This window comes from Mesoplodon mirus (genome assembly GCF_964341445.2).
Source record: "Mesoplodon mirus genome assembly, chromosome: 18".
NCBI classification, from domain to species: Eukaryota; Metazoa; Chordata; class Mammalia; order Artiodactyla; family Ziphiidae; genus Mesoplodon; species Mesoplodon mirus.
In genome coordinates, this window is record NC_138994.1 from 27,727,350 (window position 1) to 27,751,825 (window position 24,476).

At 42.3% G+C, this 24,476-nt stretch overlaps 1 protein-coding gene across 1 annotated transcript in view; it reads left to right on the forward strand.

Moving 5' to 3' along the window:
* Positions 1-24,096, forward strand: part of LOC309793383 (RAD52 motif-containing protein 1-like) — a gene marked incomplete at both ends in the record, with an annotated part of 116,179 nt that extends 92,083 nt beyond the window's left edge. Inside the window, 6 exons of the mRNA XM_082603855.1 lie at positions 18,680-18,802; positions 19,179-19,347; positions 20,305-20,403; positions 22,054-22,149; positions 23,606-23,680; positions 24,086-24,096. Of these exons, the coding sequence (XP_082459981.1) occupies positions 18,680-18,802; positions 19,179-19,347; positions 20,305-20,403; positions 22,054-22,149; positions 23,606-23,680; positions 24,086-24,096 (573 nt within the window). The remainder of the gene's footprint in view (positions 1-18,679; positions 18,803-19,178; positions 19,348-20,304; positions 20,404-22,053; positions 22,150-23,605; positions 23,681-24,085) is intronic.
* Between the last annotated feature and the right edge of the window lie 380 nt (positions 24,097-24,476).

Sequence of the window (24,476 nt, forward strand, 5' to 3'; positions counted from 1 at the left end):
ACCATCACTACAATCAGAATACAGAATAATATTATCACCCCCCAGAATTCCCTGATGCTATCCTTTTATAGTTAACTGTCCCCATCCTATAACCTCTGCAACCTCTGACCTTTTCTCCATCCCTATAGTTTTGTCTTTTTGAGAATGTCCTATACATGGAATCATACATGTAAGCTTTTGAGACTGGGTTCTTTTACTCTGTCTTTGAGATTCATCTAAGTTATTGCATGTATTGAAAGTTTATTCCTTTTTATTACTGAGTAGTTTTCCATTGTCACTCATTAAAGGACATTTGCGTTGTTTCCAATTTTTAACATTTAGGAATAGAGCTGCTGTAAACATTTGTGTACAGACTTTTGTGCAAACATAGTTTTCATTTCTCTATCTCTAGGGTAGCTGTCTCTGGGGAGAGGGGATTGCTGGATGGTATAGTGAGTATATTTTTAACTTTATAAGAAACTGTCAACCCTTTTTCCAGAGTGTCTGTACCATTTTATACTCTCCCACTAGCAATGTACGAGAATTCCACCTATTCCACATCACTGACACTATCAGTGATTTTAATTTAGCCATTCTAATAGGTATGTGGTAGTATCTTATCATGGTTTTAATTTGCATTTCTCTGATGACTAATGCCATTGGACATCTTTTCATGTGCTTATTTGCCATCATTAGATCCTCTTGGTGGTGTGCCATTGAAATCTTTTGCCTAGCTTTTAATTGGGTTGTTTTCTTACTGTTGAGTTTTGAGAATTCTTTATATATTTGGATACAAATCCTTTTTCAGGTATGTGATTTGCCGTTGGTTTTTTCTCAGTCTTTAGCTTGGCTTCGTATCCTTCTAACATAATAGTGTCTTCCAAAGAGGAAAAAGGTTTAATTTTGAGAAAGTCCAGTCATAAATTTTTTTCTTTTTTATATTATACTAAGATGGGTAGATTTTAAAATAAGTTTCTGTTCTATAAAAGTGGTGAAAAGTAACTTAGTGATGGGAATGTCCTCATAAAGTTGACTTTGTGGAAGGTGCAAATGTTATTTTCTGGAAAGGTAGTACTAATTAATATACCTCTTAGTCTTGGGAACATCTAGGACTTTTGTTTAACCAAAGGATGCAATTGGTTGAGGTTTGTGAGGGTTTTCACACTTTTTAAAAAAATGATGATCACTAATGTGGTTAAATATGTATACTTTCGTAATGCAGAACTATGTAGGAATTAGTCCTTAAGACTCTTCCAGGGTTAAAATAGTGGTATATTACATTCCCATTTGATGCTTTGGGGAGTGCCTGAGTTTGAGTTTCTGCTTCACTGGAACAGCATTAGAACTCTGAGTGTAGGTTCAGATTCAGTGTCATGGCTAAAAGCACGAGCTGCATCAGAATGTCTGCATTTGAATCCTGCCTTTTATTTACAGTGTAACTGTGGGTGAGTAACTTAACTTGTCTGTGCTTCAGTTTCCTTATCTGTTAGTGGGAATGATAATAATAACATCCACCTTGTAAGGTCATTATGAGGACTCAAGCAGATTACATAATATAGTCATTTCAACGGCCTCTGGCCCGCAGGAAGCATTCAGCAAATGGCTCTCGTTATTATTCTTATTATTATTGCTGAAATAGCTTTATGATAAAATTGTTTAAACAAATGTTTTGGAATATTTTCAAGAGTCAGAATAACCACATATCACACTAAGTCATTTCTCTCCCATGCCCACTTTTTTCTCTTGGCACTTGTTATTATTAATCAATACCTGTGACCAGTGTTTTTAATAATCATGTATATATATACACTGTTTTACAAGCCAGCTATCAGTTCATTCCATTTTTCACATCCTGTGAGGTACTAATCAGATATACACATATACATCAGTTCGCTTCAGCTGCCTGAAATATCAACCTAAATTGGCTTAAGCTGGAAAGAAATTTGAGTTAGGCTCACCTAACTGCAAAGTCAGGCACAGCTAGCTGGATTCAGGGCTCAAGTAAAGTCATCAGGACTCAGGTTCTCCCCACGAGTCAACTCTGCCTTTTCCTGTATGGACTTCAGTTGTCGGAACTGTATGTTAGAAACTTGGCTGTAGCATATTCACCCCCTGTAGCCTGTCAGCGTTTAGATTCAGCCGGAAAGAGCGCCTGTCTCTTTCCCAGAAGCCTCAGCAAACGTCTCATGATGTCTCATTGGCTCTTATGGGGTCACATGTCTGACCTGGAGCCAATCGCTGTTTGAGGCTGTGAGACTGGGATTGGCCAGTTCTGGTCACGTGTCACCCGTGGCTCTTTGGCGGAGTCGAGCCCACCAGAGCCACGCTGACTGAGAGGCGGGGAGAGGTACCTACTCTGAGGGAATTTGTGGGCTTTTATTACCAGAAAAAGGGCTGGATGCTGGCTGGTCAAACGACTAATGTGCTGTTAGGCTCTTTTTGTAGATCGGCAACGGATCACAGGGGTTAATGGATTTGAATTAGACCGGATTTGAATTAGAACCTTGGTTACTGATTCCAGCTTTTTTGTCTCCAGGAATGCCGTTCCCCACGGGGGCAGGAGTTTGCAGAAAGTTAGTGTTGTGTATTCTTTTGGTGAAAGTCGGATAATGTTTAACAGGAAGAGAAAGAGTCAAGGCAAATAGGGGTGGCCTTCTCAATGGGTGGACGTGGTGCTTCTTCCCACACTGGTGGGTTTAAGCGACTCAGCGCCCTTCTCCGGGCCTTTCTGTCCCCGTGGCAGAGGCTGTACAAGACCCAGCTTGGTCAGTGTCTGTCCGCTACATGGCAGGGTTGCATGCTGTAGACACGGGTGTATCCGTGTATCCCGGCCAAGAGTGTTGGCTACATGGTGAGGTGTGTCTGGTGCTGGCGTCGTTTAGAGGTAGTTTCTAGATCTCTGTATTTTTTTTTTTTTTTTTTTTTTTTTTTGTGATACGCGGGCCTCTCACTGTTGTGGCCTCTCCCGTTGCGGAGCACAGGCTCCGGACGCGCAGGCCCAGCAGCCATCGCTCACGGGCCCAGCCGCTCCGCGGCTTGTGGGATCTTCCCGGACCGGGGCACGAATCCGTGTCCCCTACATCGGCAGGCGGACTCTCAACCACTGCGCCACCAGGGAAGCCCTAGATCTCTGTATTTTTTATAGTCCATTTTAGTGTGGCTTGAGACATTGTCTCACTTTGACTTCGGCTGGCAGTTTCTATTTTATGTTTTTCAAGAAGACGCTTGAACTTCTTCAGGAGTATGTGTAGCCAGGTCATGCTGTTTTCTGAAGAACCAGAGAAGGCAGTTACCAGAGACCTGCCTTGTATGGAGAGCTACGCTACAGAAGTACCCGCAGTGAGGTTCAGGGAGACCGCAGTTAGAAATGAACTGTTGGGACCTGATTAATTGTGGTAGGCATCTTCATATCCAGTGCTGAGGTGGGCACCTGAGCCTACATATCAGAGACATTAACGCTTGAAATTAAGTCAGTTCCCCCCATAGCTCCCGGAGTTAGTAATTCTGTCCCTAATCTCTACTTCTGTGTTACTTTTATTGAGATATCCCTGGCTGATATGTTTGGTGATTAATGTTGATGGTAGGCTTTGTGATCTCCCCTCAGAGCCAGTTTTAGGGGTTAGCTTGTGTTTGTCAGTGATGTACAAGTACACTTGTTTCTCCAATGGCTATTGGAGAGCATAATCACTCTTATGATTGCATAATCATAACCATTATTATTTTACCGAGATGGTGAAAATGGGTGAAAATAATTCTTCTGTCAAGTAGATAAAGTAGTTACATAGCATGATATTTTATTTTCTAAAAATAGAGTGTTGTATGTTGAAATCTGTAAAGTGATTTCCACTTTGTATAAATTGAAAATATGGAATTTTAGTGAAATAACAATAGCTAACACTTACTGAGCACTCACTGTATGCCAGGCATTCTTTTAAGCACTTTACACGTATTATTTCGCTTAATTCTTAAGTGAAAATAAATAACCATAGGAGGTAGGTATTAGTTGTCTCCTTGCCATTTTAGAGGTGAGCAAGTTGAGATACTTGAGGCTAAGTCATTTGCTCCAGGTCACACAGCTGGTGAGTGACACAGTTGGTGAGTGACAGCTGGTGAGTTCTGAATGTAAGTCCTCTGGCTCCAAGCCTGTGCTTTGGATCACTATGCTGTGTTCTGTCCCTAGTAAAGATTTTAGCTCATGTGTTGTTAGTTTTTCTTTTCATTTTGCTTCTTTTTGTAATATTTTCTAGATGTGGGCTAGGAGTTTTATAGAGAAGATTTGCTAATTCTAGGACCTTTGGAATCCATGGATTTATCCATCTTCTGTTGCTGTTATTTGGCAAGCAAACACTCTATGCTTGTTTAGATCAGTAGGTGTCAACCAGGAATGATTTTGCCCCCCAGGGGACATTTGCTGATGTCTGGAGACAGACATCTTTAGTTGTCGTAAGTCAGGAGACGTGCTCCTGGCACCTAGTGGTCAGAGGCCAGGATGCTGCTGAAACATTTATGAAGCACAGGACAGCCTTCCGCAACAAAGAATTGTTCAGCCCAAAATGTCAATAGCATCAACTCTGGCCTATAGAATAAGTGACTGATGATCTTGTAATGCCATTCTGATCTCTAACGGGCAAAGTCACATTAGTAATGTAGAAATGATTACTTTTGATGTTTGTTTGATAATTGATTTCCCCAAATGAATGCATGTTTGTATAAGGGACATAAACACCAACCATAACTTAAATATTGAAGTTCCCTTAAAGTAAACTGGGAATTATAGCCCACTGAGGGAGAGCTGAGGAAGTTTAAAGGGAGGCCATGTAATGCCTGAGGATACAATACTCTAAATATTTGTTGGATTACCTTGTGAATTACACAATTAGAATTCATTTTTTGTGTTGTATTAACTTGTCAAATGTATAAACATTTTAAATATCCTGTAATTTTTAAAACCGTGTTTTGGTATATTTTTAATTAAAAATTTCATACTGAGAAAAGTGGAGAATCTTACATTGTACCCCGTGTATGTACCACCCATATTTAACAAATGCTAACAAATACTGAAGTCCATTTTGAGCTCTTTCTCATCCCATCCCTTAGGTGTTTCTACATTGTTTATTATACCAAACATCTCAAAAGTTGAAGGGGCCTGGAACTCTTCCGTTGTCTGTCGTCAGGCCTCACTCACTGCTGCTGCCTTTTGTCTGCCTGTCAGCTTCTCCCCTCATCTTTCACTGCAGTATATAGGCGGTAGAGGGCGGAGCCAGGTTGTCTTTTCAAAGCTGGAAAGGCCAGGCCGAGAGTGGATGCGTAGGCTGGAGGGAGGCGGGAGGACAATAAGTATGGGTTTCCCCCAATGACTGAAAGCAGAGCGTTCCCATGAAACCTTTCATAAGCCGAAGTGGCGTAAAGCGAAGAAGCAGTGACCATAGGACACATCTTGCTAACGGATGCACAGAATAAATTGAGCTAAAGTACGGAAGCTCAGTGACAGTTCAAAGCTATGGTGGCTTGATGCTGAGGTGCTGAGTGTGGTTCCCAGGAAGGAGCTGGGTGGTGCCCCTTGCACCCGCTTTTGCAGCGCACAGTGCGAATTGCCTCTGTACGGGCTGCTGCACAACACGTGCCGGGCACTGTTCTCATTTTCCCCCCTTTTTTGTGAAAATAGATACCTCTTTGGATTTCTTTTGGTTGGGAAAACAGGCGCTAACGTGGGTCTTTCGTAAAAGCGAAGTGGCATAAATTGAGCTTTGGAAGGATGGAGGAGACCTGTACCTTGGGGCCGTTTGGTGAGGTAGAAAGTGGGGAGAGTGAGCGAGGGTGGGAAGAGGCAAGAAGAGCAGTCTCGGAACCAACAGAGATGGTGGTGGGAGGTCTGCAAGCGTGGTCCGCCGGAGCAATGTTGTGACTGTCAGGTCAGAGGATCTTAGGTCTTCTTTGCCCAGGATTGCTGCTCCCTGCATTATGAGTGGTATAGCTCAGGAGAGGCTGCGCTTGAATTCTCAATCTCTATTACTTGGACTGCTTAGTGGTCTGTTCTTAATGGCAATGCCTGCTTATCACCAGTTGTTCACAGGACTTCTACATGATAGGTTCCTTCTTTTTTTTTTTTTTTTTTTTTGACCACACCATGCCGCCTGCGGGATCTTAGTTCCCCGACTAGGGATCAAACCCTCTCCCCGCCCCTTTCCGCAGTGGAGGAAGCACGGAGTCCCAACCACTGCACTGCCCGATAGGTTCCTCCTGTATTTAAACACCTCCCATCATGCTCCATTGCTATGGAATAAAGCCCTCACTTCCTGTGGCACTGGAGGGCATTCTTAGCTCCTTTCCCTCTTTCTCTGACACACCTGGAGTGTATCATGTGCTTTTTCTTGTCTTGGTGACTTCTTGTGCATTCTCTCTGATAAACTCCCCTGTGCTCTCCCTATCATCTCTGCACAGTGAACTTGTGTTCTTCTTTTGAGGGCAGCTCATGCCTTTCGGCAGATGGAAGGTATTTCTTGCTATTTTTCATTTGTGCTTTGCCTGTCTTGCTAGAGTCTGAGTTTTTTGAAAGCAGTGATGGCATGCTTCCTCTTTGCGTTTAGTGCTGCTAACACAGGGCCTGGCCTCAGGAAATGTTTGCTGAACTGAATTAATAGCCAGTTCGAACTTGCCCTTGAGCCAGTGTTTTGTACTGGTGGGAAAAATCCTACACGGTGTGGACTTTGATTCTCTGAAGTGTCAGTTACAGTATTGTAAGACGGAAGATAGGAGTCTGGGATAGGAAACAGTTTTGCACCTTCTGGTTTTTTTTTTTTTTTTTTTTTTTTGCGGTACGCGGGCCTCTCACTGTTGTGGCCTCTCCCGTTGCGCAGCACAGACTCCGGACGCGCAGGCACAGCAGCCATGGCTCATGGGCCCAGCCACTCTGCGGCATGTGGTATCTTCCTGAACCGGGACACAAACCCGTGTCTCCTGCATCGGCAGGTGGACTCTCAACCACTGCGCCACCAGGGAAGCCCATTTTTTATTTTTTTGCGGTACGCGGGCCTCTCACTGTTGTCGCCTCTCCTGTTGTGGAGCACAGGCGCCGGACGCGCAGGCTCAATGGCCATGGCTCACGGGCCCAGCCGCTCCACGGCATGTGGGATCTTCCCGGACTGGGGCACGAACCCGTGTCCCCTGCGTCGGCAGGCAGACTCTCAACCACTGCGCCACCAGGGAAGCCCGGTACACTTTTGTTTTAATTATGCAGTTGGCTCTCTTGTGTTGATTTACATTTTATTGGTAAAGCTCCACTGCTTTGGATTATGATGTGTTTACAAGGCTACACAGATAATCTGGAAGGGAAAATGAAGAAATACAAATGACAGAAAATATTTTATAATAATAAAATTTTCTTGGCAAGCAGCAACCTTTTCTCAAAGTCAGTCTTTTAATATAATTTGCTTGCCTCATAAATATGGATTTTTTGTTTTTTCATATCTTTATTGATTAGTAAGCATATTAAATGACTTGGGAGGAATCTCACTCTCTTCAAGAAATAATTTGGAATTATTGATCCAGAATGCTGACAGTTCTCAAAAATGGGTCAGGAAAATCAAAGTAATAGATGGAAAAACAATCTCAATTTTAGCTCTTGATATAACTTTTCTTAAAGTTAGGGTTCTTTTTTATAATTTAAGTTACTAAAACAGATGGTGGAAGGTCCATCAAGATATTTATTTTATGTATTTAAAGCATTTTACTTTGCTGTATTGAATTCCATTCATTCTGGAATTTAGGAGAATTTACCTCTTTATGAAAGAGATGATTCAAAGTAGAAAATGATTGCTGACCTTCGCTTCCAGTTTTCTTCTCAATAGACTTAGTCTCTCTTCTAATGCTTCTTGCATACTCAGTAATTGTATAAGTTTTAGAGAAAAATTCAAGTCTGGCTGAATATTAAGCACAGTACACTAAATAAAGCTTTTTTCCTTTGCAGAATATTTTACATGTGTGTCCCATAGATTCATCAGAGATTCTAGTTTTGGATAAAGGCAAGTACATTTAAAGACAATACAACATCCCTGTCTATGACATTGGCATTCAAATGAGAAGTGAATTTGGTTCAGGACAGTTCTTGAACTGCTTAGCATTTAGGTTATTTTAGGTCAACTCTTTGGGAAATTCAATTAGAGTATTTATTGAATGGTTTTAGTGAGCTGATTGGTTGTCATGTCATGTCATAGATGATATAAAACATGACTCCTATTTATAAAATAGTTGTGTTGGTCAGATAAGGCATCTTACATGATGTATTTAATCCAAGATAATGGATGAGTAAGAGGCAGATCATTGTCTAGGAAGTAATTTTGGTTTTGAGAGAGGCATTCTTAGGGAAATAGGCCTTGAAGTGTTCATTTAGAGCTGGGCAGGATTGAGGTCCGGAGAGAGGAGGGAAAGGATATTTGGGTAGAGGGAAGGGCATTGGCAGAGCCTCAGAGGCCTGACGGTTCCTGGGGCCTGTGTGGGAATGGTGGGAAAGTTGGGTTGCAGTCAGCCTGTGGGTGGCCTGGACGTTGGGTAATGAGCGTGGCCGTCAGTTTATGGGCGCCCTCTCTAGAGTGGTGTGTAACTTGCTTCCTCCCTGAGGAAGTGTGACAGGCTTGTGCTAGCTGCAGTGTCTTCCCCACAGCTGTGCTGTCCATTGAGGAGAAGGGGGCCTGCTCTGCCATGGCTTCCTTACTCCTCAGGGTATGGCGTGTGAGTTATTTTAATAACGTATCAATCTGCCTTTTCTTTCTTTTGTCACAATGCATTTACTTTCTAACGTGGTCTTGTTTTCAGGGTAATAATTGGGTTTCCACGGGGAAAATAATAATGTGTGAGGCAAATTATTGACTTAAAAAATGAATCTCTAATATTTTTCTAGTAGTTCTTCTTTTGTTTAAATTTTTGTTTCGTTAGTTATGTAAAGAAACTTATGGATAGTAATTTCTGCTCAGGTGGATAGTGGTACTGTTTAGCACAGCTCATTGGTCTTCTGAAACCTTTACAAATGCAGTCTGATTCATTCCAGCCAAGTTAATTATGAGGTACATCATTTTTTTCCCTTAATGGAGACAAATGTAAAAGACAGAGATACAGAAATCATCTTCAGTTTAGATTGAAGAAATTTTAGTTACTACTCTTTGTTCCTGCTATTTGATCACAGTTTATTTTTATTTTTTGAAGTCTGTCTCTAATCAAATAAGATTTAATGTTTTAGAAGTAATAGAGGACCATGACTAAACTAATAAGAAAAGTTAATTTAAGGACAAGAATGGATTTTTAAAAACATAAAAGTACATTTCATGACTTGATTTCAAGATGATCTGGTGGTATCCTTATACTGTCGCAGAAGGAAGTCCACAGTGGGACGAGAATGATGCTTACAAATCAGCACCCTTATTATCTATTACTGAACATGTCTTAGTCCAGGCCAGTCTGCCTACCACCTCTGTGGAACACTGTTGATTTCATTTTTCTTCCAGTATTTACTTTTGGTCCTGGACCAATTATCTAGCTGTGATGGGATTCTTCAAAAGTATCCTACATTTTGTACTTAGTGAACTAGTGATTGTTCTGTTTGCAGACATTCTTTCTGAGGCTCTACTCTTGCCTCGAAAACCTACATTTGCAGAAAGGGAAATGTATAGGTTCTCCTTTTAAATGTATTTATTTTTATTTATTTTTTATTTATTTTTGTCTGTGTTGGGTCTTCGTTTCTGTGCAAGGGCCTTCTCTAGTTGTGGCGAGCGGGGGCCACTCCTCATCATGGTGCGTGGGCCTCTCACTGCCGTGGCCCTTCTTGTTGCGGAGCACAGGCTCTAGATGCGCATGCTCAGTAGTTGTGGCTCACGGGCCCAGTTGCCCCGTGGCATGTGGGATCCTCCCATTCCAGGTCTCGAACCCGTGTCCCCCCCATCGGCAGGCAGACTCTCAACCACTGCGCCACCAGGGAAGCCCAGGTTTACCTTTTATTAACAAACTTATCCTTCTTTATTTCTTTCCAGTTTTTAAAAACCGTGTCCATTGTGACATTGAGATTCATATTTAAACATAATTTTAAAATTTTATTCTTAAAATTATCATACAGTAAAAGTAACTTTTTTCTTTTATCCTGTTAATTTAACACGTGTAGTTTGTGCAACCATCACTACAATCAGAATACAGAATAATATTATCACCCCCCAGAATTCCCTGATGCTATCCTTTTATAGTTAACTGTCCCCATCCTATAACCTCTGCAACCTCTGACCTTTTCTCCATCCCTATAGTTTTGTCTTTTTGAGAATGTCCTATACATGGAATCATACATGTAAGCTTTTGAGACTGGGTTCTTTTACTCTGTCTTTGAGATTCATCTAAGTTATTGCATGTATTGAAAGTTTATTCCTTTTTATTACTGAGTAGTTTTCCATTGTCACTCATTAAAGGACATTTGCGTTGTTTCCAATTTTTAACATTTAGGAATAGAGCTGCTGTAAACATTTGTGTACAGACTTTTGTGCAAACATAGTTTTCATTTCTCTATCTCTAGGGTAGCTGTCTCTGGGGAGAGGGGATTGCTGGATGGTATAGTGAGTATATTTTTAACTTTATAAGAAACTGTCAACCCTTTTTCCAGAGTGTCTGTACCATTTTATACTCTCCCACTAGCAATGTACGAGAATTCCACCTATTCCACATCACTGACACTATCAGTGATTTTAATTTAGCCATTCTAATAGGTATGTGGTAGTATCTTATCATGGTTTTAATTTGCATTTCTCTGATGACTAATGCCATTGGACATCTTTTCATGTGCTTATTTGCCATCATTAGATCCTCTTGGTGGTGTGCCATTGAAATCTTTTGCCTAGCTTTTAATTGGGTTGTTTTCTTACTGTTGAGTTTTGAGAATTCTTTATATATTTGGATACAAATCCTTTTTCAGGTATGTGATTTGCCGTTGGTTTTTTCTCAGTCTTTAGCTTGGCTTCGTATCCTTCTAACATAATAGTGTCTTCCAAAGAGGAAAAAGGTTTAATTTTGAGAAAGTCCAGTCATAAATTTTTTTCTTTTTTATATTATACTAAGATGGGTAGATTTTAAAATAAGTTTCTGTTCTATAAAAGTGGTGAAAAGTAACTTAGTGATGGGAATGTCCTCATAAAGTTGACTTTGTGGAAGGTGCAAATGTTATTTTCTGGAAAGGTAGTACTAATTAATATACCTCTTAGTCTTGGGAACATCTAGGACTTTTGTTTAACCAAAGGATGCAATTGGTTGAGGTTTGTGAGGGTTTTCACACTTTTTAAAAAAATGATGATCACTAATGTGGTTAAATATGTATACTTTCGTAATGCAGAACTATGTAGGAATTAGTCCTTAAGACTCTTCCAGGGTTAAAATAGTGGTATATTACATTCCCATTTGATGCTTTGGGGAGTGCCTGAGTTTGAGTTTCTGCTTCACTGGAACAGCATTAGAACTCTGAGTGTAGGTTCAGATTCAGTGTCATGGCTAAAAGCACGAGCTGCATCAGAATGTCTGCATTTGAATCCTGCCTTTTATTTACAGTGTAACTGTGGGTGAGTAACTTAACTTGTCTGTGCTTCAGTTTCCTTATCTGTTAGTGGGAATGATAATAATAACATCCACCTTGTAAGGTCATTATGAGGACTCAAGCAGATTACATAATATAGTCATTTCAACGGCCTCTGGCCCGCAGGAAGCATTCAGCAAATGGCTCTCGTTATTATTCTTATTATTATTGCTGAAATAGCTTTATGATAAAATTGTTTAAACAAATGTTTTGGAATATTTTCAAGAGTCAGAATAACCACATATCACACTAAGTCATTTCTCTCCCATGCCCACTTTTTTCTCTTGGCACTTGTTATTATTAATCAATACCTGTGACCAGTGTTTTTAATAATCATGTATATATATACACTGTTTTACAAGCCAGCTATCAGTTCATTCCATTTTTCACATCCTGTGAGGTACTAATCAGATATACACATATACATCAGTTCGCTTCAGCTGCCTGAAATATCAACCTAAATTGGCTTAAGCTGGAAAGAAATTTGAGTTAGGCTCACCTAACTGCAAAGTCAGGCACAGCTAGCTGGATTCAGGGCTCAAGTAAAGTCATCAGGACTCAGGTTCTCCCCACGAGTCAACTCTGCCTTTTCCTGTATGGACTTCAGTTGTCGGAACTGTATGTTAGAAACTTGGCTGTAGCATATTCACCCCCTGTAGCCTGTCAGCGTTTAGATTCAGCCGGAAAGAGCGCCTGTCTCTTTCCCAGAAGCCTCAGCAAACGTCTCATGATGTCTCATTGGCTCTTATGGGGTCACATGTCTGACCTGGAGCCAATCGCTGTTTGAGGCTGTGAGACTGGGATTGGCCAGTTCTGGTCACGTGTCACCCGTGGCTCTTTGGCGGAGTCGAGCCCACCAGAGCCACGCTGACTGAGAGGCGGGGAGAGGTACCTACTCTGAGGGAATTTGTGGGCTTTTATTACCAGAAAAAGGGCTGGATGCTGGCTGGTCAAACGACTAATGTGCTGTTAGGCTCTTTTTGTAGATCGGCAACGGATCACAGGGGTTAATGGATTTGAATTAGACCGGATTTGAATTAGAACCTTGGTTACTGATTCCAGCTTTTTTGTCTCCAGGAATGCCGTTCCCCACGGGGGCAGGAGTTTGCAGAAAGTTAGTGTTGTGTATTCTTTTGGTGAAAGTCGGATAATGTTTAACAGGAAGAGAAAGAGTCAAGGCAAATAGGGGTGGCCTTCTCAATGGGTGGACGTGGTGCTTCTTCCCACACTGGTGGGTTTAAGCGACTCAGCGCCCTTCTCCGGGCCTTTCTGTCCCCGTGGCAGAGGCTGTACAAGACCCAGCTTGGTCAGTGTCTGTCCGCTACATGGCAGGGTTGCATGCTGTAGACACGGGTGTATCCGTGTATCCCGGCCAAGAGTGTTGGCTACATGGTGAGGTGTGTCTGGTGCTGGCGTCGTTTAGAGGTAGTTTCTAGATCTCTGTATTTTTTTTTTTTTTTTTTTTTTTTTTGTGATACGCGGGCCTCTCACTGTTGTGGCCTCTCCCGTTGCGGAGCACAGGCTCCGGACGCGCAGGCCCAGCAGCCATCGCTCACGGGCCCAGCCGCTCCGCGGCTTGTGGGATCTTCCCGGACCGGGGCACGAATCCGTGTCCCCTACATCGGCAGGCGGACTCTCAACCACTGCGCCACCAGGGAAGCCCTAGATCTCTGTATTTTTTATAGTCCATTTTAGTGTGGCTTGAGACATTGTCTCACTTTGACTTCGGCTGGCAGTTTCTATTTTATGTTTTTCAAGAAGACGCTTGAACTTCTTCAGGAGTATGTGTAGCCAGGTCATGCTGTTTTCTGAAGAACCAGAGAAGGCAGTTACCAGAGACCTGCCTTGTATGGAGAGCTACGCTACAGAAGTACCCGCAGTGAGGTTCAGGGAGACCGCAGTTAGAAATGAACTGTTGGGACCTGATTAATTGTGGTAGGCATCTTCATATCCAGTGCTGAGGTGGGCACCTGAGCCTACATATCAGAGACATTAACGCTTGAAATTAAGTCAGTTCCCCCCATAGCTCCCGGAGTTAGTAATTCTGTCCCTAATCTCTACTTCTGTGTTACTTTTATTGAGATATCCCTGGCTGATATGTTTGGTGATTAATGTTGATGGTAGGCTTTGTGATCTCCCCTCAGAGCCAGTTTTAGGGGTTAGCTTGTGTTTGTCAGTGATGTACAAGTACACTTGTTTCTCCAATGGCTATTGGAGAGCATAATCACTCTTATGATTGCATAATCATAACCATTATTATTTTACCGAGATGGTGAAAATGGGTGAAAATAATTCCTCTGTCAAGTAGATAAAGTAGTTACATAGCATGATATTTTATTTTCTAAAACTAGAGTGTTGTATGTTGAAATCTGTAAAGTGATTTCCACTTTGTATAAATTGAAAATATGGAATTTTAGTGAAATAACAATAGCTAACACTTACTGAGCACTCACTGTATGCCAGGCATTCTTTTAAGCACTTTACACGTATTATTTCGCTTAATTCTTAAGTGAAAATAAATAACCATAGGAGGTAGGTATTAGTTGTCTCCTTGCCATTTTAGAGGTGAGCAAGTTGAGATACTTGAGGCTAAGTCATTTGCTCCAGGTCACACAGCTGGTGAGTGACACAGTTGGTGAGTGACAGCTGGTGAGTTCTGAATGTAAGTCCTCTGGCTCCAAGCCTGTGCTTTGGATCACTATGCTGTGTTCTGTCCCTAGTAAAGATTTTAGCTCATGTGTTGTTAGTTTTTCTTTTCATTTTGCTTCTTTTTGTAATATTTTCTAGATGTGGGCTAGGAGTTTTATAGAGAAGATTTGCTAATTCTAGGACCTTTGGAATCCATGGATTTATCCATCTTCTGTTGCTGTTATTTGGCAAGCAAACACTCTATGCTTGTTTAGATCAGTAGGTGTCAACCAGGAATGATTTTGCCCCCCAGGGGACATTTGCTGATGTCTGGAGACAGACATCTTTAGTTGTCGTAAGTCAGGAGACGTGCTCCTGGCACCTAGTGGTCAGAGGCCAGGATGCTGCTGAAACATTTATGAAGCACAGGACAGCCTTCCGCAACAAAGAATTGTTCAGCCCAAAATGTCAATAGCATCAACTCTGGCCTATAGAATAAGTGACTGATGATCTTGTAATGCCATTCTGATCTCTAACGGGCAAAGTCACATTAGTAATGTAGAAATGATTACTTTTGATGTTTGTTTGATAATTGATTTCCCCAAATGAATGCATGTTTGTATAAGGGACATAAACACCAACCATAACTTAAATATTGAAGTTCCCTTAAAGTAAACTGGGAATTATAGCCCACTGAGGGAGAGCTGAGGAAGTTTAAAGGGAGGCCATGTAATGCCTGAGGATACAATACTCTAAATATTTGTTGGATTACCTTGTGAATTACACAATTAGAATTCATTTTTTGTGTTGTATTAACTTGTCAAATGTATAAACATTTTAAATATCCTGTAATTTTTAAAACCGTGTTTTGGTATATTTTTAATTAAAAATTTCATACTGAGAAAAGTGGAGAATCTTACATTGTACCCCGTGTATGTACCACCCATATTTAACAAATGCTAACAAATACTGAAGTCCATTTTGAGCTCTTTCTCATCCCATCCCTTAGGTGTTTCTACATTGTTTATTATACCAAACATCTCAAAAGTTGAAGGGGCCTGGAACTCTTCCGTTGTCTGTCGTCAGGCCTCACTCACTGCTGCTGCCTTTTGTCTGCCTGTCAGCTTCTCCCCTCATCTTTCACTGCAGTATATAGGCGGTAGAGGGCGGAGCCAGGTTGTCTTTTCAAAGCTGGAAAGGCCAGGCCGAGAGTGGATGCGTAGGCTGGAGGGAGGCGGGAGGACAATAAGTATGGGTTTCCCCCAATGACTGAAAGCAGAGCGTTCCCATGAAACCTTTCATAAGCCGAAGTGGCGTAAAGCGAAGAAGCAGTGACCATAGGACACATCTTGCTAACGGATGCACAGAATAAATTGAGCTAAAGTACGGAAGCTCAGTGACAGTTCAAAGCTATGGTGGCTTGATGCTGAGGTGCTGAGTGTGGTTCCCAGGAAGGAGCTGGGTGGTGCCCCTTGCACCCGCTTTTGCAGCGCACAGTGCGAATTGCCTCTGTACGGGCTGCTGCACAACACGTGCCGGGCACTGTTCTCATTTTCCCCCCTTTTTTGTGAAAATAGATACCTCTTTGGATTTCTTTTGGTTGGGAAAACAGGCGCTAACGTGGGTCTTTCTTAAAAGCGAAGTGGCATAAATTGAGCTTTGGAAGGATGGAGGAGACCTGTACCTTGGGGCCGTTTGGTGAGGTAGAAAGTGGGGAGAGTGAGCGAGGGTGGGAAGAGGCAAGAAGAGCAGTCTCGGAACCAACAGAGATGGTGGTGGGAGGTCTGCAAGCGTGGTCCGCCGGAGCAATGTTGTGACTGTCAGGTCAGAGGATCTTAGGTCTTCTTTGCCCAGGATTGCTGCTCCCTGCATTATGAGTGGTATAGCTCAGGAGAGGCTGCGCTTGAATTCTCAATCTCTATTACTTGGACTGCTTAGTGGTCTGTTCTTAATGGCAATGCCTGCTTATCACCAGTTGTTCACAGGACTTCTACATGATAGGTTCCTTTTTTTTTGACCACACCATGCCGCCTGCGGGATCTTAGTTCCCCGACTAGGGATCAAACCCTCTCCCCGCCCCTTTCCGCCGTGGAGGAAGCGCGGAGTCCCAACCACTGCACTGCCCGATAGGTTCCTCCTGTATTTAAACACCTCCCATCATGCTCCATTGCTATGGAATAAAGCCCTCACTTCCTGTGGCACTGGAGGGCATTCTTAGCTCCTTTCCCTCTTTCTCTGACACACCTGGAGTGTATCATGTGCTTTTTCTTGTCTTGGTGACTTCTTGTGCATTCTCTCTGATAAACTCCCCTGTGCTCTCCCTATCATCTCTGCACAGTGAACTTGTGTTCTTCTTTTGAGGGCAGCTCATGCCTTTCGGCAGATGGAAGGTATTTCTTGCTATTTTTCATTTGTGCTTTGCCTGTCTTGCTAGAATCTGAGTTTCTTGAAAGCAGTGATGGCATGCTTCCTCTTTGCGTTTAGTGCTGCTAACACAGGGCCTGGCCTCAGGAAATGTTTGCTGAACTGAATTAATAGCCAGTTCGAACTTGCCCTTGAGCCAGTGTTTTGTACTGGTGGGAAAAATCCTACACGGTGTGGACTTTGATTCTCTGAAGTGTCAGTTACAGTATTGTAAGACGGAAGATAGGAGTCTGGGATAGGAAACAGTTTTGCACCTTCTGGTTTTTTTTTTGTTTTTTTTTTTTTTTTGCGGTACGCGGGCCTCTCACTGTTGTGGCCTCTCCCGTTGTGCAGCACAGACTCCGGACGCGCAGGCACAGCAGCCATGGCTCATGGGCCCAGCCACTCTGCGGCATGTGGTATCTCCCTGAACCGGGACACAAACCCGTGTCCCCTTCATCGGCAGGCGGACTCTCAAACACTGTGCCACCAGGGAAGCCCTATATTTCTTTTGTTAATGCCGAGCCTTAGTTTACTACCCACACCCCCGATATTGTTACCTCCTTTAATTATGTGTTCTTTGTAAATTTTAATTATTTATTTATTTGGTTGCACCGGGTCTTAGTTGCAGCAGGTTGGCTCCTTACTTGCGGCTCAAGGGCTCCCCAGTTGCAGCAGGCAGGCTCCTTTAGTTGCGGCTCGCAGGTTCCTGAACTGTGGCATGTGAACTCTTAGTTGCAGCATGCATGTGAGACCTAGTTCCCTGACCAGGGATCGAACCCGGGCTCCCTGCATTGGGAGCACAGAGTCTGAACCACTGCACCAGCAGGGAAGTTCCAATTATGTGTTCCTTTATTCATTGGCATGTATACATAATTCTTATCTTTTTCCCCCTGTATTTTTATAAATACAGAAAAGTGAATAACATCTTAAAATAAAATGAAGGAAAGGCCTAATGTATCTGAGTTTTTCTCAGTAGCACGAAGGGAAATGTTTGCCAGCAAGAACTGTGGCAAGGTTATCCCAGATGTCAACTGTCTCTACTACCAGGGGCTCAGAGCCCTTCTGAAGCTTCCTAATTGTCCAGGACAGCTCCATTATGGCCCACCGTACAGGGCCTAGCCTCTCATGCGACACTCAACATTTAAAAATTAGTCTTCATTTCTCCTTCCCAGCAGGCAGCTTCAGTTGGAGAAAGTAACTTCATTTTCTTATGTACTCGTTCATTCACTCAGTCAACAGACCATCACTCCTCTATTATATGCCAAGATCTATGCTTGCTTCTGGTAACAAGGAAAGAATGGTTCCTTGTTATGGTTCCTTCAAGCACTTAAGGAGCTCATAAACTAGTGACAGAGGAAGATGCACAAACCAATCAATAAAGAATTAACAATGCTTTGACTTTCTTTGTATTATTTGAATTTTTATGACTATATTTATATACTACACCCTGTTCAAAGTGGAAATAGATATTTAAGAAAGAACTAGTGATGTAAAAAATCCACAGTAATATGTAAGTTATTTAGAGAGTTAAGACTGGCAATATTTGCACTCTCCAAGAAGCTTGTTCATGCAGATGAACCCCTACTTCTTTTGGTTGCTTTATTTACATTTATAGAGGTATAGGTATTCCCTCTTCTAACAGGGGTTAGTAACTTGGGGAGGGGGTGCTACAGATTAAGGTCCTGATTCAGTGGCAGGTCCATCTTACCTCCTCTTCAGGTCATATTGTCAAGCAGGAGCTACAGGATGAGACGAGTAAAACAGTTCACTTCCTTTGCTTACCCCCAGCCCCATGATAGGCTTCTGCTGGGCTTCCTTGGTTGCTTTCATCATCACTTTCACCACCAGAGGTCAGGGAACCTTCCGGTTAATCAGGGGCCCTGGAAATGATGCAGAAAAGTACTGACTTAAAAATAATAAATAACATTTAGGGCTGACTGTGAGCTCATTGCTTAAAATGTCCTACTTAATCTTCACAACCACTCTAGGAAATTGGTATTGATAAATCTCAGGTATATCCAAAACAAGTCTCTATGTAGGATTGTGATATTTTTAGGACTTTTATGTCTTTAGGTTCGTCTTGGCACCAGACATAAGGCGGTTCAACATAATACGCTGGCCCTAAACAGCTCCAGATGCCAAGAATTGGCAAATCACTACTTTGGTTTCAATGGGTGGTCAAAAAGGATCATCAAGGTGAAGTCTGTAGATTTTCTTTGACTCACCAGACTCCTTTCAACATTGAACTCCTAGACTTTAGAGAGAAGAATAGAACAGGGCTATGGGGAGGAGATGTGAGAGCCTTCCACATGGAAGTATGTGAGCATTGGCCTGCCACCTAGAATTAGTGATAATCTCAATGACTTGGATGGCGGTGTCCATAATTTTCGCCAGTATTTGTATGGTATATGATAAAAAATAGTTGTCCATATCTAGTCATTCATTTGCAAGTCCCAACTTGATTTTGAAGCTATTGCATACCTAAACTATTACCTGGGATTGCTGGAGTTTCGTTTTTATTTCTAACAACAGGATATTTTGAAGTCTAGCCTTTAATTCATAATCCTAACAGCTTCAGGATCTTTCTAACCTTGAAGAAAGGGGAAATGAAGCTATTGTGACACGAATTCAGAAGCAAAGCCTGAAGTTCTTCTGTGCTTTAGAGGTGGTGTTGCCCTCCCATGAGTGCAGGAGTCCCGGAGTTGTCATGGCTGAGGAACCTTTGCATAAGTTGGAGGAAGGTCTGTTTTCCAGTATGTTTGTGTGTGGGGAGGTGAGGGAGTGGGATTTCTCTTTTTTCCTTTCTTTCTGAAACTCACCTTTTCAGACACATCATCGCTTTTCTAAGCCACTAAAGCCCTGGGCAGATTTTTTCTGCCTGACAATATAGGTTTTTATCTTAGGCAATACCTGACAGCACCTTAAACTTTAGAATTTGAGAACTGACCGCCTGCCAAGAAGCTTAGGAGGAAGGAAAATTAGTTAGTTTTTGTTGTGGTTGTTGTTAATAATTTGTTACGTGCTAAAATATTCCTTCAAATACAGATGTCTTCTGGCCTTCAGTTATCCCAAGAAAATCATTGTCTAAAGATTGAAATAAACTCTTGTGTAAATATTCAGTCCTTTGCCTCCTATAGAAGGGCCTGAGCAGAAAAAGTTAATGTAGATCCCTAGAAAGGGGATTCCGATTGGTACTGAGTTTTTTCCTAGAATCCATGGCACTTGGGCTTAGGGTTTTAACTCAGAGGCAGAGCTGTTAGCGAATGGAGTGGAGGAGGCTCCACCATCCACCTGAGTGGGTGATGGTTGAGGAGAGGCCAGATCATCTGCACTACCGCCAAATCTATGTCACTGTATGAATCCAGCCCTTTACGCACAGGAGAGCAGGGTCTGTAGCAGTGCAGCCTCAGCTTGTCCATTTGAAATCTGTGAGTAGTATGAGACTTGTGCACGTTCTTGGTTTCCATTTCCCATCGAGTGTTTTAGGAACCTCCAGAATAGATCTGAGCAGTCAAAATGTGCCATGCCAGGGTATACCTACAACAGAGACATTCACCCGTACCCCAGTGTTGTGCCTGCCCTTAATCACTAAGATAATGATCTAAGAATCACAGATGCATTTTTAGTTTTACACACATAACCTAGAAATCAGTTATTCAGACAGGCATTTTAAATTCATCTGTTTTGGTTGGATTTAGGGTCATTATCATTCCTTATGGAAAGGAAGGTAACCCAGAAGCTTGCTATTCAGAAGGCTATGACAGATGCATTCCAGAAACTGCTGATTGTGGCTTTAGGTAAGACCTTTTTGATTGTCTTTGAAGTACTTCAGTTTCAGTGAGCAAGTAAAGTTACTTGAAAAGTTAATTGGATGAAAATAATGGTTAGCGAAAACATTACATATTCTTTCATTCACCAGGTGCTTTCACAGCAGCAGTCTTAAATTTGTTCTTTGTGGCATTTATGAGAAAAATGACAGCAAATATTATTGTCCCCAGTGTTTAGATGTAGAGTGACTTGCCACAGTTCCTACAGAAAGCGTTTGATCCCGTTCTTCCCCAATTGCTTGCTTATCTTCCAGAATAGTGCAGTGATGATAAGCCTTGGGCACCTGCGTTTGAGTCCTAACTTCGTCTCTTAGATTTTGTTGTTGTCGTTGTTGTTGCAATTTTAGGCTTTTCTAGCCAGAGGCATTGGAAGGTATTTAATATCTCTAAGCTGCAATTTCTTTATCTGCAAATAGGACTAGTAATACAGCTTATCACCTAATGGAGGCTATTGTAAGAGTAAATGAGATGATGAATGTAAAAAGCTTAGAACTATGCCTGAAACATAGTAAGCAGAGAAAATATATTGACTATTATTATTATCGTTTTTTTCTTGTTGAAGAGTTTATCAGATGATGTTTTTGAAATCAGTTTAATTTCAGTTTTCATTTCTGATATATTGGGTGAATATGATTCTTATATAATAATTGGCTACGTCTTTGTGAGCCTTGAAAGTGGTCATGCTATTGAATAGTGTTGATTGTGTTCCCTATCGAGTTATACAGCAGTGAGAATGTCACAGGCTGTGCCCAAAGGAAACTTTATGATGAGTAGATTCCCGGAACAGAATTGCTCCCCTGCTTCACAGCCCTGCAGGCTTAGAGAAAATCCGAGCAAAGTTGTCAGAGACCTTATTTGCTTGTAAGAGTTGACCCTGGATTGGTCTTGGCCTTCCAGCCTGGGCAGTCCTTCCAGTGAAGTTTGACTTCCCTGGTCATCAGGCAGAATCTCCATCAGCTGTCAACTCTGGGTAACAACCTTTAAGAACGAAACTAAATGTCTGGGTTGTTTGTCCCTAATATGCCAAGGTATTCCTTATATGTACTCCAAACTCCTTAGACCAAAAAGCCTGGTGGCTCTAGCTTGCCTTGAGGAAAGCTGTATTGTCCAAAAGGTACATGGGCTAGTTTCTGCCAGTAGAGTGTTCAAATGCTGTCTCTCTCTGTCTCTGTCTCCAAAGCTTTGTTCATTGTATCTGGTAGAAGTTTAGTCCCAAGGAGTAGGCACTTGCCTTGCTTCTAATATGAAGTATCTATTATAGTCCAGTGGTACCTCTCCAGGTTTGAACTCATTTTGACCCCCACCTAATGCCTTCCTATTTCATTGTATTGTGATTGAACATTTTTGTTTCCACAGCTTTTAATTTCTATGTCATTATTCCTTAGTTCTTATTTCTAAGATCATAAAGGTTTTTGAACCAAAGTTGATACTTCTTATATATTTTTTCACAACTAATTATGATAAAAACTGGAGTGTCAGATGAGGGAACTTCTAGGAAAATGCTCTTATTTTCTGCTTTTAGAAATCAAAAGAATGTCTAATTATTGGGTGCTACCATTGTATACAGGAAGTTTTAGAGCAAGAAAACTTCTGCATTGATCCTTGTTAACTTTATCTCAGAAATTGGTAAAACAGCCGTGGCATATAGACTCTGTGAAGAGGTCACAGATGCTAGAACCAAAGAGGAACTACAGGATTTAATTCAAGTATGTGTATGTGGAGATACAAACTCAAGGGGTACACAGCCAGTGTAGCCATAATTCAAAACAAGCAGCAGGATTTGGAAGACTTTGGCATGTCTACTCAGCTCTGTCTTCCTTAGGAAAATGTGAAACTCTGAAACTGCTTTTGAGGCAGGGAATTTCTAGGACTTTCCCAAGTCCCGAGCCTTGTCTCTGGCCCGTTATTTGAAGTTTGGAGAGCAGGATTGAGGGCCATCAGTGTACGTCTACAGTTGTGGACACAGGAGAAGACACAGGCCCTTTAGAACTCCCCTCAAATAGAATTGCAGGGATTTGGGAACAAAGTAACTATGGCCTTAAGTGTGATTATGCTACAGTGTTTTAAAACTATTCATGCCTTTCAAGTAAGGTATATTACCCAGATCTCAGCATCTCATATATATCTTGTGTTAAATATTTTGCCGAAGCACCTTTCTGTAAACCAATTATATGGATGCCTCGAATTAGGGATTAAGTTGTCAACGTAATTTCTAAAAGAAAACATTAATGTACTGTATATAGGATTTTTATTAAAAAGGAGCAAAAAATGTGTTTCATGTCATTGAGAGCTTATTTTGGGGCTAGTTTTCTGATGATTTAACTCACCCCAACGTTGCAAAGTTTGTTTTGAAGGGAAGAAAGTAGAGAAAGAAAAGGTGGTTATGTTCTGAAAAATGTAGAAATTTTGAAAGTTTTTCCTGTACAAAATAATTATTTTAATTCAATTGAAATCAGTCAAGGAAACTTCAAACGTATCCATGTTTGGACATTAAGAAGTCTAGCTTCCTGTGAAATGTGAGAGGAAAGGACTCCGTATTGATAGTAAAGATTTCGGAAAACTGATTGTAACAACAGATCCATTCCTAAATGAGGCCAATCTTGGAATCAGTTCCATTGAGAAACCATTATGTGCCAGGCACTGGAAATAAGATGAAGCTCCTTCTCTCTTGGAGTTTAGGTGTTACAGGTGTACCAGACAATTAAAAAGGACTAAAATTAAATAGATTATGAAAAGGACTGTGAAGAAAGTAAACTGGGTGCTAGTTACAGTATTTGGAGAAAACTACTTCACATGCTGACTTTAACATTCTAAGTGTCTTCTCCATGTCTGCACACAGGGTAGACCTCTGAAAAGTGACACAGTAGTTTTTTCTAGATTAATGGTTCTGTTGAGACAAGGTGGGATGGGGGAAGTTTTCCCATGCTAATATAAAGGGCCATTCGCTTGGTTTTAGACACTCTTTCCCAGAATGAATTGCTCACTTGCCCCAAACCCCTCCTACAGAAGTTCTGGAGTCATCACTGATTCAGTGGTAACCTCTGATGACAGAGTGGTGAATTAATAATGAGACGTGAATACTGAGAGTTTGGAGGAAATGGCAACATTTTAGAATAATTGTAAGGTGTGTTCCCCTCCCGCCACCCTGACTGGTGCTCATTTTGCAGGTCAGCTACTTGTCAGCCCTGTAGCCAAAGGGAGGAAGAATGTCTCTCAGACTTCAGCTTCGAGGAGGAAGAGTTCAGATGCCAGAACTGGACTAGCACTTTTGAATTTCCCAGAATGCCACATCCTGTGGTTTCCTCGGGAAGCTCTGCATCCTTCCCAACCCCCCTCCACCCCTGGGCTGCTGGAGTTTGGGGCCACTGGGGTCTGCAGCCCAAATCCCGCCTCATTGTTTGGGGCCTGGGAGGGCAGGGCGGGGTTGGGAAGGGGGCCCAGCAGGAGGTAATTGTCTCCTTTGCAAGGGGAAGGGTGGCTTGTGCCCTGGGGACTCTGGGAAAAAGGCTCACTCTGGTGGCGTGCATTGGATCTCCGCGGGAGCCTAATAAAGGTGGAGTAAATACAGATGTCATAAATAACGGGTGGGACGTTAGGTGAGGGAGGGACACGTGGTTGCTAACGGTTGCTAACCGTGAGCCCTGTGTTGCAGCGCTGGCATAACGGTTCAGTTCAGCTCTGAAGGAGGATGTGGCTCTGGCTTCTCGCTGGCCTGGGTCGCTGTGCCTGGGAGCCGCCACATGTTATGTCCTGGCTGTGCCTCTGTGTTGCTGCTGCACCCCACGGCTCCTCCTCACATGGCAATGACTGTGGCTTCTAGTCCAGGCAGTTCAGCCTCCGGAGTGGGCCCTGAGCCGCGTCCAGGTGACACCCTAACCCCCGCGCCTGACCGAGACTTGGTCTTCATACACCTCAGACAGCCCTCCCAAATTGCCCCTTGCCCTTACACCCCTGGAAGAAGCCGGGGGCTTTAATTACTTGACGTCCTCGTCTCCAGTCCAGATGTTGGCCCTGCCTCATCAGGAGTTGAGTGAGACTGAGGC